General features: G+C 38.5%; 1 protein-coding gene across 2 annotated transcripts in view; it reads left to right on the top strand.

Annotated features, from left to right (window-relative positions):
* Positions 1-147: 147 nt before the first annotated feature.
* The window catches only part of NADK2 (NAD kinase 2, mitochondrial), a 30,264-nt gene continuing 14,757 nt past the window's right edge, over positions 148-15,654 (top strand). For both annotated transcript variants that reach the window (XM_037529113.2, XM_037529114.1), the window contains exons 1-5: positions 148-453; positions 9,763-9,851; positions 10,753-10,841; positions 12,205-12,286; positions 15,410-15,493. In XM_037529113.2, the coding sequence (XP_037385010.1) occupies positions 148-453; positions 9,763-9,851; positions 10,753-10,841; positions 12,205-12,286; positions 15,410-15,493 (650 nt within the window). The remainder of the gene's footprint in view (positions 454-9,762; positions 9,852-10,752; positions 10,842-12,204; positions 12,287-15,409; positions 15,494-15,654) is intronic.

Consider the following 15,654-nt stretch of genomic DNA (forward strand, 5'->3'; position numbering starts at 1 on the left):
CCCGGCGGCGTCCGGGCCCGGCCCCTGGCGGCGCGGGGCGCGCTCCGCGGCGCACTTAACCTCTGCCCGCCCGGCGCGCGCGTCCAGCTGGGGCGGCTGGCGGCGGGGCGCGGGCGGGAGCCGGGCCTGCCACCCGGCCGCGCGACGATGACCTGCTACCGAGGCTTCCTGCTGGGCGGCTGTCGGCGCGTGGCGGGCGGCCGGGCGGCGGCGCTGGGCGGCCCGGGCGCGGGAGGCCCCGGCGCGCGGCCGCGGCTCGGCGGGGACGGCGGCGGCCGGCGGCACCTGGCGCAGGGGCGGCCGCAGGCGCGCGAGCTGGCGGGCTGTGGCAGCCGCCCCGACGGCGGCTTCCGCCCGGCCCGGGTGGTCGTGGTGGCCAAAACCACCCGGTACGAGTTCGAGCAGCAGCGGTACCGTTACGCGGAGCTCTCGGAGGAGGACCTGAAGCAGCTGGTGGGTCCCGGCGTCTCCCGCCTCAGGGGCCCCTCCCGGCTCCACCGGGCAGCCCGGCGGCCCCTGGCTTTGGGGGGTGGCCGCGCCCCCTCGGGCAAGACCACCCCGGACGACCCTTCTTTGTGGCGCGTCGCGGAGCGCACGCCCGCCCCGCTCGCTGTCCCCCCACACCCTCTGCCCGAGCGCGGGGAGTCGGGGGGCCGGGGAGAGTCACGGTGGCTGCAGAAACATTCCCACCCCCAGGCTGGGGCACCTTGAGGGAGCCCTGGGTGAGGACTCCAGTGGGAGGGGTTTGGGATCCGCTGGTGTCACCCCCTTGTTGAGTAAAATTCCAGCCCTGGGAAAGGTGGGCGGGAGGCAGAGGTCTGGACTCTGGGGAGCTCCAGATCGCCTGCAGAATGGGGTCCAGGGACGGCGACGCCGCGGGTAGAGAAAAAGAGGGCGAAGGTACCGCGGACACACCCCCTTTTACTCTGCGGGACTTGGAGGCCTGGGACTCTGGAGAGCCCTTCTGGGTGAGCCTGTTCCATGCTGGAACACGGTGGGCATGCAGGGTTCTTCTAGCAGCTTGTGAAGCTCCCGCGCCTTTGGTGCTGGAATAGTGACAACATTTGACTTTGAATATGTTTTTTAGTAGAAAGGTCAAGACAGAGGGCAGAAAACAGTATTGTGTGAAATAAGGAGGCTGCTTCTATAATTAGAAGGAGAAACCCCAGAATATTATCTTTCCTACCTCTCCATTTTGAAACTTCTGATCTCATGCTCCTCCTTACAAGCAGGAAAAGGACAGTGAGGATACTGTCAGAAACAATATGTCCAGGAAAATCACTGGAAATCTCTAATTGCTGACACTGCACCAGACGGTTTTGGAATTAATTGCCTATAGCCATAATCTTGTAGGATTCTGTATACAACAAGGGAGCCTGTTCTAAACTTCTGGTATGGTTTGTAATCTTCTGATTTTTTGTTACATTTGTAGAGGCATGAAAATGAAGTGGTAAATTATTTACTTAAGTACTGACTTTATTTTCAGCCTAAACGTCTTGATTCTTTGATCAGTTAAGTAAGAGGGCCCTGCATTCATATGATAGGTAGGTGTGCATTTGTTTTTTCTTTTGCCTTAAGGACTTGAAGGTAGCACTTTATAGAAAACATTGCATCATTTGAAGAGTAAATCAACAGTTTGAACAGGAGATGGAGTTGTTAAGTTTTGTTAGGGAGTGAAATTGGGGTGAGGCAGGGAACAGTAAATTCAGAAGCAAGTACATTGTTTCTACTTGGGTTATGCTCTTAATTTTGCATTATCTACCTTTTATAAATAAATCCTTCCTATAATTTTATGGAAGTCTCCCCAAACAATGAGAAATTGTGCACTTGGTTGGCATGTTCAGAGTGTGGGGTTGGGGATCCAGGGTTGGGCCTGGAGTTGTAGGCCCAAGTACTGTGTGGTTAACTTCCTGTGAGTCTGAAAGGTGAAAATGATACTTTTTCTGTCATACTGTCAGTTTTCAAAGTGCTTTCAGCTACATCAATGCAATGTTAGGTTTGGCCTAGATAACCATCTTGACCCTTTGTAGTGTTGAAATTTTTGAGACTGGCTGTCTTTTTCAAGCTTTCAAGAAAATTGATGACATCTGAATTATTGATACGTTCTTAGACTGCTAAGCTGGATTGCCACTAATGAAAACTTTTATTTAAGTGAGTCTTTAAAATACTTGAAATATCCAGTGTACCCACTCTGAGTATCTAAGGAGAAAGCTCAACTAGGTAAATATTTGCTGCTACGTAATGCAGTCCAGCATAAGAAAACTTGGGAGTAAAACTTCTGGACTATAGAGCACAGTTCTTGTCAGGCAGGCAGTGAAATAGTTGTTGTCATTTCAATTAAATCTTATTGGATTATTTCCTTACTTGAGTCTGTTTTATCATTTATATTAAGTCCAGTATTCAGAACGGAATGGCATTAAGCAGAGCCCAGACCAGAGATCAGGGACAGGCCAAATAATTTTGGGGGGTGTGTATTAAGATGGTTCATATGAAAGATAGTAAGGTAGTACTAATCATGTGAGTTGGGTATAAAAGAAACTCAAGTGCTTGCTTGAGCCTTCTGTCACTATGGCTGCTTTGTCTGCTGTGTCATGGTAACTTGAAGTTTTGTATCGTTTTGTTGTGTTGGTGGTAAATGTTACAAAGTTGGTCTCTGTTAGGTTACTTGTGAAAATGCAAATGAAAGAGGAAGGATTACATGCCAGTACAATTTTATATTCTTAAGCCTAGTGATTTTCTAACTTTGTAGAAACTTAGAGGAAATCCCTCTTAGTTGATAATATACAGAATATGTTTACATTCTCCACTTTTATCAAACTGGGCCTGAGTTTGACTTTCAGTTACAAAATGTGAAAAATTTGTGGGATATGGAGAGAAACCAGATTATATTCTTTCATACTATAATAGTTACAGAACTTTATTTTTTTTTATTTTTTAAAGATTTACTTATTTATTTGTATAAGCACTGGGTACAGTCAGAAGCGCGGGAGGGTGAGAGAATTCACCAGAGCCAGAGCAGGGAGCAGAGCAGGCAGTAGGACCGAAGTACACTGCTGAGGGGAGCAGCGGGTCACAGGAGAGGTCTGCAAGCCATGCGGGACCCTCCTGCGGTGGCCGGGGAGTAGCTGTGGATCGAACCAGCGCCACAGAGGCTGCGGGCCGCTTCGCAACCCAGCGGTCAACCGCTGCGCCACCGGGGAGGCCCCAGAGCTTTATTTTTAAATCTTGTTTTTCCTTCCCCTGACTATAATTTTTTTTTGTTTTTTTTTTTTGGTGAGCAGAGGCTTTCTAGTCAAGGATTTTACCTTTGTGGGCTCAGAACTTTGCAAGGGTTAAAATATTATTGCAGTTTACTTGTATAATAAGAGATGCAGCTGTTGGTAAATGTGAGTTTTCTTAACAGGATCCATGACACTCACAATTTGGACCTTTAGATGACTCAAAGCTGACTGGAGAGGGTTTTGAAATAGTAAATACTGCCTTATTGTAAATAAGTAAATTGTAAATATTATAAATAGCAAAAAATGCCTTATTGGCCAAAGAAAAAATTTTATTTTAAAGTATGCCAAATAAGAGCAACTTTTACACCCTCCTATTCTCCCTCACACAACCCAGGAGGTAGTCCCCCTTCATAGTTTCTGTTTTTAATTATTTTTTTAATTTGTCTTCATAATCAGATTAGAATAATTTCATTTAGCAATCTCTCTGTTTTGAATTTTTTTTTTTTTTTTAATAGAGGCATGTTTTATTTATTTATTTATTTGTTTGTTTTGTTTGTTTGTTTATACATGCACTGGGTACAGTCAGAAGCACGGGAGGGCGAGAGCAGAGCAGGCAGAAGGACCGAAGTACACTGCTGAGGGGAGCAGTGGGCGGCAGGAGAGGTCTGCGCGCCATGTGGGACCCTCCTCCTGTGGCCGGGGAGCAGCCAGGGATCGAACCGGCGCCGCAGAGGCTGCGGGCAGCTTCGCAACCCAGCGCTCAACCGCTGCGCCACGGGGGAGGCCCAATCTCTCTGTTTTGGATTAATTTATTCTTAGTTATTGCTGCCTTAGCAGATTTGCAAACTGTAGTGCTTTGGATTGTGTTTCCGTACTCATTCCTGAAAAAGATGTTGTAATATAAGTTGTCGTTCTTGGGAGATAATAGTTTTGCCACTTGATATGCAGTGAGTGTCGTGCATGCAGTGTGAATATCAAATTGAAGAAGATGATCTGGAGTGCTGCCAGTGCCTTCCTCTCAAATCTGGCAGACACAGGCGCCACCGGGCTCTATCGGAAGTGAACATCTTGGTGCCTCGTTATGCCTCTGCTTTGAGCTGCTCAAAAGCACCCCATAACCTGTAGAGTCAGAATCTAGGGAATTTATTAAAATGAAGATGCCTGAGTATTACAACCCACAACCCCCCACAGCCTGCCCAGTGAGAGTCTCATTCAGTCATGGAGAGCTCCCATGCTTTTCTGAGACATTACCTTAAGGTTGCTACTCTTTGTCTAGCATTACCCATGTTCTTTTTTTTTTTTAATTTCAATTATTTACTTATTTTTTATTTTATACATTTTTTACATCATTTTCATTTTTGCACAATGTATGCATTTTCATCTTGGTTATAGTCCCCATACAATTCCAGCCACTATGGAAAGCTGTGTGGAGATTCCTCAACCTGCTAAAGATGGCGTTTCCATCTGATCTAGCAATTCCACTCCTTGGTATTTACCCAAAGGACACAGAAACATTAATTCCAAAGGGCACCTGCACCCCTATGTTTATAGCAGCACTGTTTACAATAACTAAGCTATGGAAACAACCCAAATGCATTACACATTTTTAGTAAGCTCTTCAGTTGTTCAAATGGGCTCCAGATCATACTTTGAGAAACACTGCTATAAGCTAACCAACCATCAAGACTTTTTAGTATATCAAATAAGACTTCATGAACTGCCTCCTCTCTACCTCTTGAGCTTCATTTCTGATCAATTCTTACCTTGAACTTCATTTACCATTAATTTCAAACTTTTACTTTCCATTAGATGTGCGGACTTTTAAAAAAAAATTTATGCATTAGTAGCGTATTAAAATGTAAAAGATACAGAAGAGTATACAGTCAATCATCTGTCTTACACTTGTTACTCAGTTTTTGCCTCCGATGGCTAGAGTTATGACTTCCTTATATTTCTCTTATATGTTCCTGTGCCTTTTTGCTCAAAGACAACATACTATTTAAGTTTTTCTGCACCTTGTTCCTTCTTTTTTAGTAGCACATATAATACTCTGTTGTATGCTTAAGCCTTTATGAAAATAACACCAGGTAATGAATAATGCTTGTGTTAATTTATTCATGTGCTAATCAAACCCAAAGGTAAATACCTAAAAGTAGAATTGCTGAGATAAAAGGCACATGCAGTTGAAAATTTAATAGGTATTGCCACATTGCTTCCCTTGGATGCTGAACCAGTGGATATCTTTGCCAGCAACTTACGAAGGTGCTCATTTTTTCATAAACAATTTATCAAATTTTGATCCTTGCCAACTGGTAGTTGAAACATAGTATTTTAGGGTGGTTTGGTTTATAGCCCTCAGTGTCTTTACTTTTTCAGCCCTTTTTGCTTTGAAATGCTTCTGCATTATCTAGCCAAGTGCTATTCTTACTTTGAAGTCAAGCTGAGTCACTGCTCTCACCTACTATCCTTGGTAACCTTGCTGTGCCTTTCTCTAGCCACCAAGGTTGCATTAGGCAGTCATCACAATTCTTAATGTTTTTGAACTTTCTATCTTAGAGTATAATTGGTGATTATTTTCTTCTCTAGACTTTAAACTTTTTGAGGGTAAGAACTGCACTGTCTCCACTTTCTACTTCCTTCCTTTTACACACCAGCCCTCCCCCCCCCCCAAAAAAAAAGAAAAGGTGGTGAAATGTTTCTGATGTTTTTAAAAATCATTTTTAGTCCATTTCTTCTTGTGGCTTCTTATCTATTTTACCTTTTCTTTGCCAGGTTGAGTTAGTCCATGTTAATGAACCTTACTAGCCCAACAAGCTGTGTCTTTAAAGAAAATAATTACTATAGAAACTTACATACATATCAAGCATGAGTTATTAGATAATTAATTGACAAGAAGAAATTTGAGTGGGAACAAGAATTTACGAAGAGACATTTTTGTTCCAATATTAAGTATTGTGATGCTGGATGAGCTTTGTATTTAAATTTGGAAGTTTAGTGTTGGTAGCAAAACTTACTAAATCATGGAAAACTTAAGGGTTTTTTTTGTTGGTTTTCCAAAATTATTTTCCCCACAAATTCAAACCCTCTTTATCATCTCAAATGAGTTTGCTAACACTCAACTGTTGAGTAGTATTAATTTTCTGGAGTTTGTTGAAGGCCAGGAAATTAGTGAATCACCAGACTAGATTTATAGTACTCACACAGTAGGACTTTATTTCTACTTTATTCCCCAAAACTGAAACATTGAAATCTGGGCAGGGAATTGGTCTGATAGCCAGCTTTCCTTAAGTTTTATATATAGCAGGTTAGAAGAAGAAAAATTAATGAAGCTATTATATTTACTATACATTTGAATTTGTTCTCATTGTCCTTAACAGTTTTCAGTGTTACATTAATACATTTGATTGAGCTCAAATAATGCTTAAATGAGTATATAGTAGGCACTCAAATATTTATATAAATTTAATTTTTTACAACTTAATTTCTAGCTGTGTAAAAAAACATTTAAAATGGGCTTAAAATGGGCTCATCAGAAGTAATTGCTGTAACAAAGTAATACACCATGGTTACTAATCTGCTAGAAAACCAGGGACTTCATTTTGAGCATGTTTGTTTCAGATGCCAGTTAGATACCCAGAGACAGATCAAAACAGAGTTGCGAGTATACATTGGTTTGGCGAAATCAATTGGGGATCACTAGCCTCAGCATATAAATCTCTTTTAAAGCCTTCAAAGGACATCTCCAGGGAGAGACTAGAAACAAAAAGTGTTTTAATCCATATTCATTGAAAAATATTGTTGCATTTTTAGTAAAGTCACAGTTGGATAATGATAGTAAAAATCTGGATGTTATTGGTATATTCAGGAATTTCACTCTTAGAATAGATTTTTCGAAACTGGTTTGTTGATTGAAATGAAGAATTATCTAATTATTATCTAGGTTATTGCTTTCCTTAAAAAAGTAATCCTGCTGTTGGTTTGTTTTGTCTAAATAAAATGAGACGTATCTACGTATCTGTCTAGTATATCATTGTGAGTTAACATCTGTGTGCTAATTTTCAAATAGCCAAATGCATCCTAAGCTTCTCTTTTGAAGAGCTTGCATTTCCCTTCAGATTATAGAGGACAAAATCATTTTAAAACCCTTAGCTTGATATTTATAGACCAAAGAGTGGAAACGTAGCTATCAAAATATTGATAGTAATTATCCTGGAGTAATAAAATTTAAATTTTCTTTTTATATGATTTTTACACTTTTTTTTTTAAAGTAAAATACCTGTTTTTAAAATGCTATCTAGAAATTGGCTTTTCTTTAAAATTCAGTAAGTATAGTGACTTAAAACTGAAGACTGTACTGAGGACTAAATATTGGACACATACTTGAAAACTGTTCTTGTATCATAAAGAGGCTTGGTGTAAGGGAATTTAGAGACAGAAAGAAAACAACATACTTTTGAATTCTATCATTTAGTCTAGTAGACACATTTCCTACTAATTGATTAAATAGATGTTCATTGAGTGTATTTCAAAACTTCTCTCAGCATTTTACTTTGGATATATACTTTTGAAAGGAGACTATTAATGGTAAACTAATAACGTGTCACTATAATCAATTAGGAAAAGACAGCTCTTGAAGTATATATGTCTTTATATCTGAAAGTTACCCATTTTCAGAGTGCTAACCAGCCCTTTGGGTAGCATATCCTGAACAGAATTCATATCTGAACACAAAAGAGTTTCAAATCCAAGCGGAACAAAGGCCCTCTAACTGCCTTCTAAAATAGCCATTTATCTTTGTTTTTCAAGTAGCCATATGCAATATATTAAAAATCCATTTCAAAAAATAAGGAAAAACACTCAAGCTGTAAAACATGCAAAATTTGAAATCATGTTGTTGACATGATTTAGGAAACATAATGCTGTATTTGGTATAAAAATGAAATCATGGTTTTATGAAATCAGACTTTCTACTTCAGTTTAAACTTGTAGGTTTAAAGTATAAGCCCCAGATAGTGTAAACAATCTTGAGAGAGAAAAGAAAAATGGAGGCATCACATTTTCTGACTTCAAACAGTATTACACAGCAACAATAAGACAGTATGGTACAGGAACAAAAACAGAAACTCAGATCAATGGAACAGAATTGAAACCCCAGAGATAAATCTACATTAATATGGATGGCTAATTTTTAACAAAGGAATTACAGCCATAAGGTGGAGAAAAGAGAGCTTTTAAAATAAATGATGCTGGGAAACATGGGTAACTACATGCAAAAAAAAATAAAGCAAGACCCATATTTAACATCATACATGAAAAATCACTGAAAATGGGTTAAAGATTTGCACATAAGAACAGAAACCATAAAGTACTTGAAAGAAAATATAGAGGGCTAGAAACATCTACTGCAAAGATATATTGATATTTTGGGGAAAAAACAAGCACTGAGGGAAACAAAAGGAAAAATAAACAAGTGGGAATATATCAAACTTAAAAGCTTTTATACTTTAAAAGAAAGAATCAAACAAACCAAAAAGGCATCCTACAGAATGGGAGTAATTATTTGTATACCACACAGGGGTTAATCTCCAAAGTTTACAAAGTTCTTAATCCAACAACAGTGAAACAAATGACCCAATTAAAAAATGGGCAGAAGACCTTAATAGGCTTCTCTATAGACATATGAAAAAGGTTGAACATCATTTATTATAAGAGAAATGCAAACCATACTGAGATACCATCTCAGCCCAGTAAGAATGGCCCATATACAAAACAACAGAACAAATGTTGGCAAGGTTACAGTGAAAAGGAACTCTCACTCACTGTTGGTGGGAATGCAAGCTGGTACAGTCCGGTGGAAAATGGTATGGAGATGTCTCAAGATAAAAATGGAAATCCCATTTGACCCAGCAATACTGCTATTGGGTATTTAGCCAAAAAACGTGAAAAAATTGACACGAAAAGATTTATCTATATATATGTACATAACAGTACTGTTTGCAATTGCCAAGTCCTGGAACCAACCCAAGCACCCTTCAACAGATGAATGAGTAGAGACACTGTACATACTCGTTGGAATATTATACAGCTGTGAATAAAGATGAAGTGGTAACATTGGCTCAAAATGGATAGATCTTGAGGTGATTATGTTGAGTGAAATCTGTCAAAAGTGAAAGACAAATTTCAGATGGTTTCACTCATCTGCAGAATATAAATACCTAAATAATTATATACAGTAGAAGAAATAAAAATTTGAACTCAGCAAAAAAGAAGAAAATGGTTACCAGAAGGAATAGGGAAAGGGTAAAGGGGGTTGGGGGAGGAGGCAGACGGGATTTGGGCACAGGTGGTATGGTGGGGGGGTAAAAAAAATTCCTGTGACTTAACACCTATGTGATCTAGGAGGGCAGGGGGATTTATGATTACTGGCCCCCATCCTGGACGTCTCATGCAAAAAAAAAAAAAAAAGAAAAGAAGAAAAACTTGTTGGTTCTAGAAATATAATAGGATGTAATGAGACAAATTTTGTTTTATTTTGATATAGCTTGCCTTGAAAGGTTCTAGCTACAGTGGACTGCTTGAACGACATCGTATTCATACCAAAAATGTAGAGCATATTCTAGATAGTTTACGGTAAGTCTGTGGGATAGGGATTGGATGGGCTTTTGTATTCAGAAATTCCAATTTTTGTTTTTTTTTTTTTTTTTTTACTAACAGCTAATCTTTAGGTGGTTAGTATAAAGATTGCCATTATAAAGTCGTTTTCAGAAAATTAGATCATTGGTTAATGGACCTTATGTCATAGTGTTTCTAAAGAAATTTTTATCATACACTGCAAATTTTATAGATTTTCAGTTATTTGGTCTGCCTGAGAAGTGCCTTTTCTAAAAGAGTTAATTTTGTACACAGCAGGCTTCAACTTGTATGTATAGCTGTTTTATCTCTTAAATAGAATAATAGTTTATAATGGGTATTCATTAAAATAGTCCTTGAATGACTAAAAATTATTATAGAAACTTCAGTTATTTGGGACTAAATGAAGCCAGTGAATAAGGTTAGATAAGAGAATCAGTATGAGAACATGTAAATTAGGGTGTATTAGTGTTCACTGTCTGCCATTAGTGAACATTTGTTGGATTTAAAATAATAGCTGTTCAGTTTCATAACAAAAAAACATGTCTGGATCTCAATCTACTAGGTCATTTTTGTGTTAATGAATTTTAGCATCAGAAGGACTAGAGAATGTAAAATGAAATTCAGTGAACGTGGCTATTTGTTAAGGACTATAAAAGGTGTTTTTAAAGCATATGGAGATTTAGGATAGTCATTAAAGCCAGTCATTCACTGGCTTTGTTTATTCATATGCTTCTTGACATACTTGAATGGCTGTTGTAATTAAATGAAAAAACCTTACAAACCTATATGTTTATATATACAACAGATTTCTTTGTTTTGTTGTAATAATCTGCCTCTTAGAAAACATACCCCTTTATGTTAATGGAAAATTTATCTAAGTTTTACTTTTTATTGTTAGGAATGAGGGGATTGAGTTTCGTCTAGTAAAGAGGAGAGAATATGATGAAGAGACTGTTCGATGGGCAGATGCTGTCATAGCTGCAGGAGGTAATAGTTTTACAGAGGTAAAGATGTTGGAATATGGACATTGCTCTTGAACACACGTATATCCAAATACCCTGTGATCTAGCTATAATGAGATTTACAGTTTCCTAATATAAGACAAATTTTTGGATTTTTGGCATCAGGTTTAGGTCTAATCTGTTTTATACAATGTGTTTTTTTTTTTAGCAAATGATATTACTGTGAGGTTCCTTATGTGTATACGAAGGTATGCATTTTACTTCAAATGTGGTTCAAAGGACTGCTTGCAGCTATAATTTGGTTTATAATGCCAGTCTTTTTTTTATAATTATTTTTAAGATTTATTTATTCATCATACAAGAACCGGCATACAGGTCAGACGTGTGGGAGGGTGAGAGGATTCACCAGAGAGAGTGGGGAGCAGAATAGGCAGACTGGCTGAAATACACTGCTGAGGGGAGCAGCAGGCAAGACAAGAGAGGTCTGCCACACCATGTGGGTTTTTCACCAGCCGGCTGGGATTGAACCTACGCTGCAGAGGCTGCGGACAGCTTCACAGTGCTGTGCTCAACCACCTGCGCCACCAGGGGAGGCCTTATAATGCCAGTCTTAAAAAAAAAATTGAAAATATTTGGCCTCAATATACTTAAAGATTTATTAATTTATGCATACAAGAACTGGGATACAGGCCAAAGGTGTAGGGGGTGAGAGGATTCATCAGAGACAGAGAGGGGAACAGAACACGCAGATTGACTGAAATACACTGTTGAGGGGAGCAGCAGGCGAGACTGGAGAAGTCTCCTGCGCCAAATGGGTCACGACCCTGGCATGACATTGAACTCCTGCTGCAGTGGCTGCGGATAGCTTCATAGTGCTTCATTTTCACCCCTTGCACCACCAGGAAGGCCCCTCAAGAGCTTTATTAAGCTTAATTTAGTGACCATTCTTTCTAAAGCTTTAACTAGACAGCAGTTGTAGAGAAAAATCAAAGTTCGACACTTTGTTGGATACATTCTCACTAAAATAATTTATGAATTTGGAGTAGTAGTATGAGAGAAGGAAAGAAGATTGGCTAATAGAAGAATGGGATTAGAGCAGTGGTTCCAGCTGAGGCATTTACTGGGTAGAGTCCAGGGCACTGCTAAACACTGTAGAGTGCACAGGACGGCCCGCACAGCAGAGATTTATCTGGCCTAAAATGCCATTATTGAGAGGTCCTGGATTAGAGTGGGAGAGAATACAAAGGGATAGTTAGTAGAGAGGAAGTGGGGAAGACTGTGGCAAACAGCAGGAGAGGGAAGTGAATGTTTAAACCAAAGTACCAGTGTTGAAATGTTTTTAAAAATTGGTTCTGTAATAGAAGTCTGGTTATATATTTTCCCTTCAGGTGATGGCACAATGCTTCTAGCAGCAAGTAAAGTCTTGGACAGACTTAAACCAGTTATTGGAGTAAACACTGATCCAGAACGGTAAAGAAAAATGTATTATTTTGGTTTTTCATTTTTTTTGCATGTTTTATATATATAAACATTTATGCTTTTCTTTGCATAACATCTATGACTAATCTTAAAATTTGGAAGCTTCTCTTTATTTTCTTTACTGGAGTCACTTTGCTGGGCTCTTGCTAAAACAGTTGACTGTGGTACATGATGTTTAAGTGCAAGTTATCATTGCTCTTGACTATAATGAATATTAGAACCATGTACCAAAAACATTTCTATGATAAAACTTAGTTATGTAGAATTCATCCCCACCTGTTTTCAGGGACGTAGCTCATTTTTTAGCTCAAGCATGAGAATATGCATTTAGTTGGTATTAGAAAATTATGATATGGGATGGACCAGTTCTTACATTTGACTTCCCAGGTGGTTCGAAGTATTATTTGAAGAGACCTGAGTCATTGATCCAGATGTGTATTGATAACCATTGGTATTGCTGAGAAGGATGAATTAATAACGTTCCATCTTTATCCTTCCTATGATTCTCATTTACATTCCTGGTTATGCCTTTGTTGTTCTTCTGGGTAACCTCAGTGATTTAATGAAGGCCAATCCAAATCCTGTTCTTCCCCCCCACCCCTTCCTCACCTTCACTGACATTTATTCTCATTAAATTCTAGCTACCCACAGCCATAACCATACCCAGAATTAATCTGGAATTTCCCTTCTAATCACAGATCATATAATTCTACTCTGACTATAGCCTTCTCCCTTAACAGTAATCTTATTTCCTCAGTCCTACTAAATCTTCCCATTGACTTTCTGTACATTGAACTCCTTTATCTTCTTCCCTTAATTCTCCCTCACTTTATTCTTTCTTGACAATTTAAAAGAAAAATATTTTGTACCATTATCTATCTGCTCACTCAGTCCTTTCTTTCTACTCACTCTATCATTCATTCTGTTCTTACATCAGCACTATTGAGACTGCTATGGTTAAAAAAAAAAATCATAGAAGCTTAGGTTTGATGGCCCTGTTTGGTCTTTGATAACCCAAATTTACTTCCAAATTTTAGTTTCTAGCATATAGAATTGGACCACCAGAGTTGCTTAAAAAACTTTCTTTGTGGTACAAGTCATCTCTCTTCCCTATTCCCTGTGGTAGCTACTTCAAGAGTATGTTCTCCTTGTTTCTCCTTCTTTTTGAACAAACCCTCCCTTATCTTATAGAGGAATTGGAACTCACTGGATTGGAACTTCTTCAATTTTTGCATCTGTACCATTGTGGCATTTATGACACCCCTTTCTTCCTGTCTCTTTATCTCTTGGTCTCTGTCTTTTGAAAGACCTTATGTTTTGGTCATGTAGATTTTCAACTGCATGTTGTTGGCACCTCCAGCCTCCACATTGTTCCAAGGATCAACTATGCAGTCATCATGTTCTGCATTACATCACTAGTACTTATTTTATAACTGGAAATCTGTGCTTTTTCATCACTTTCATCCAAATTGCCTGTCTCAGAAGTTAATGTTCAGTTTAAGTTTCTTTTCTATATTATCAAATGTTGCATAACAAATCATCGCCAAACTTAGAGGCTTAAACAGTAATAGTCATTTATTAATTAATCTCTCATGGTTTCTGTATGTCAGAATTCAGGAGCAGGTTGGCTGGGTGGTTTTGGCTTGGAATCTCTCAAGAGGTTATGGTCAGATGCAGCTGGACTGCAGACATCTGAAGACTTGACTTGTGCTGGAGAATCCACTTCCGGGATGGCTTACGCACATGAACTCATCTAAATTAAATATGTAGTTTCTGTATGTCTCTTCTTTATTCTACACTAGTAAGTAGTTGAATGCTTAGTAGTAAGATGGACTAGAAGGCATGTGGTAGCTAGCTTCCAAGGTAACCTCCTGGAATTTTCAGTTTTATGTGGTTCCGGAATCCTCATATACAATCAGGGGTGGATGATGTGAACAATAAAATATGGTGTGACTGTGTAGATTCCAAGACTAGGTTATTAATGGTATTTTAGCTTCTGTATTGGTCTTTTGCACTGTTTGTTCTGGGGTAAGTCAGCGACCATGATGTGAGGACACTTAAGCCCAATGGAAAGGCTCACATGAGGAGCCAACGGCCATCACCAGTTTGTTAGCCATGTCAGTGAGCCATGTAGAAAGTAAATTGTCTTGCCAAGTCAAACCTTAAACTGCTGTTAACCCTACCTGATATCTGACTATAACCTCACAAGAAGATCTTTTATCTAGAATATTTCAAAACTGTAGTAGACTTCAGCAGGTATTGTCCTATCAAGTGACTGTTGATATATTTTATATATTTAGCAATGTGAGAAGTATTGTAGTGAATATAAAAATTAAAAACTTAGACCTTACCTAAGTTTCTTAACCTTGGCGTTGATCCTTTCAGATAAAGAAATTATTAACTAGTCATACTTCGTAAAAATCTTTGCCTCTGCTCTTCACACTTTTATAATAATAGGTGGACAACTTCCTTCATGTTAGATGCCATGTTGTCTCATAGCAACCTATATACAACTTACCACTTTGCAATTTATAATCATTTGTCTTAATTTCTGTCTTTCATGTTAAACTATTAACTCCTTGAGCGAATTCATTCTCATATTTTTTGAGTACATTTTCAGGATTCTCTTTCAGTTACTTGGAATTTCTTAAATGACATTTTAAAGGGATTTATGGTTCTAAACAATTTCATATAAACAGCTTAACTTCTCAGGGTAACCTTTGGAAAACGGTAGTTTTCACGCCCTTTTAGAGATGATGAAGATTATGTTAAAGTGACTTAACCAGAGTTAATAATTAAGTAAGATGAAGCACCATCATACCATTAGATAATTTTACAAGGGATTCAATCAGTGGATTTGTTTTTATTTTTAGTTTCACTGTATTGTGGAAACAGTATTGTATTTTCTGACATTGAGTTGGATATAAACTGTTATTTCTGTGTGATCTTTTTTGTTCTTGTTGAAAATACAAACAATTTTGTGGCAAAACATGGAGTAAAGAATAGAAATTTCAAAAAATACCTGATTTTTGTAGTTTAGTGATATTTTAAAAAGTAAGTGTTCTTTGTTTTCTTCTTCCTTTTATACCACCCCAAATCCCTTTGAAAATAAAGGTCTGAAGGTCATTTATGTCTTCCGGTTCGATATACACATTCCTTCCCAGAAGCCTTACAGAAGTTCTATCGTGGTGAGTTCAGGTAGGAATTTCTTACTGTAATTATATAAATATGTTAATAAGTATGTGTCAGAATAAATTAAGATAACATTTGGATTAGTAAGTTTAGTCATAAAAGGTAAGACATTAGTTATGTCACAAAAAAAGAATAACTTACTTTTTTCTAGTCCGTTCGGAACTGTG

The sequence above is a fragment of the Talpa occidentalis genome, unplaced genomic scaffold, assembly GCF_014898055.3.
Source record: "Talpa occidentalis isolate TD23 unplaced genomic scaffold, MPIMG_talOcc4v2.1 talOcc4.6, whole genome shotgun sequence".
Classification (NCBI taxonomy): domain Eukaryota; kingdom Metazoa; phylum Chordata; class Mammalia; order Eulipotyphla; family Talpidae; genus Talpa; species Talpa occidentalis.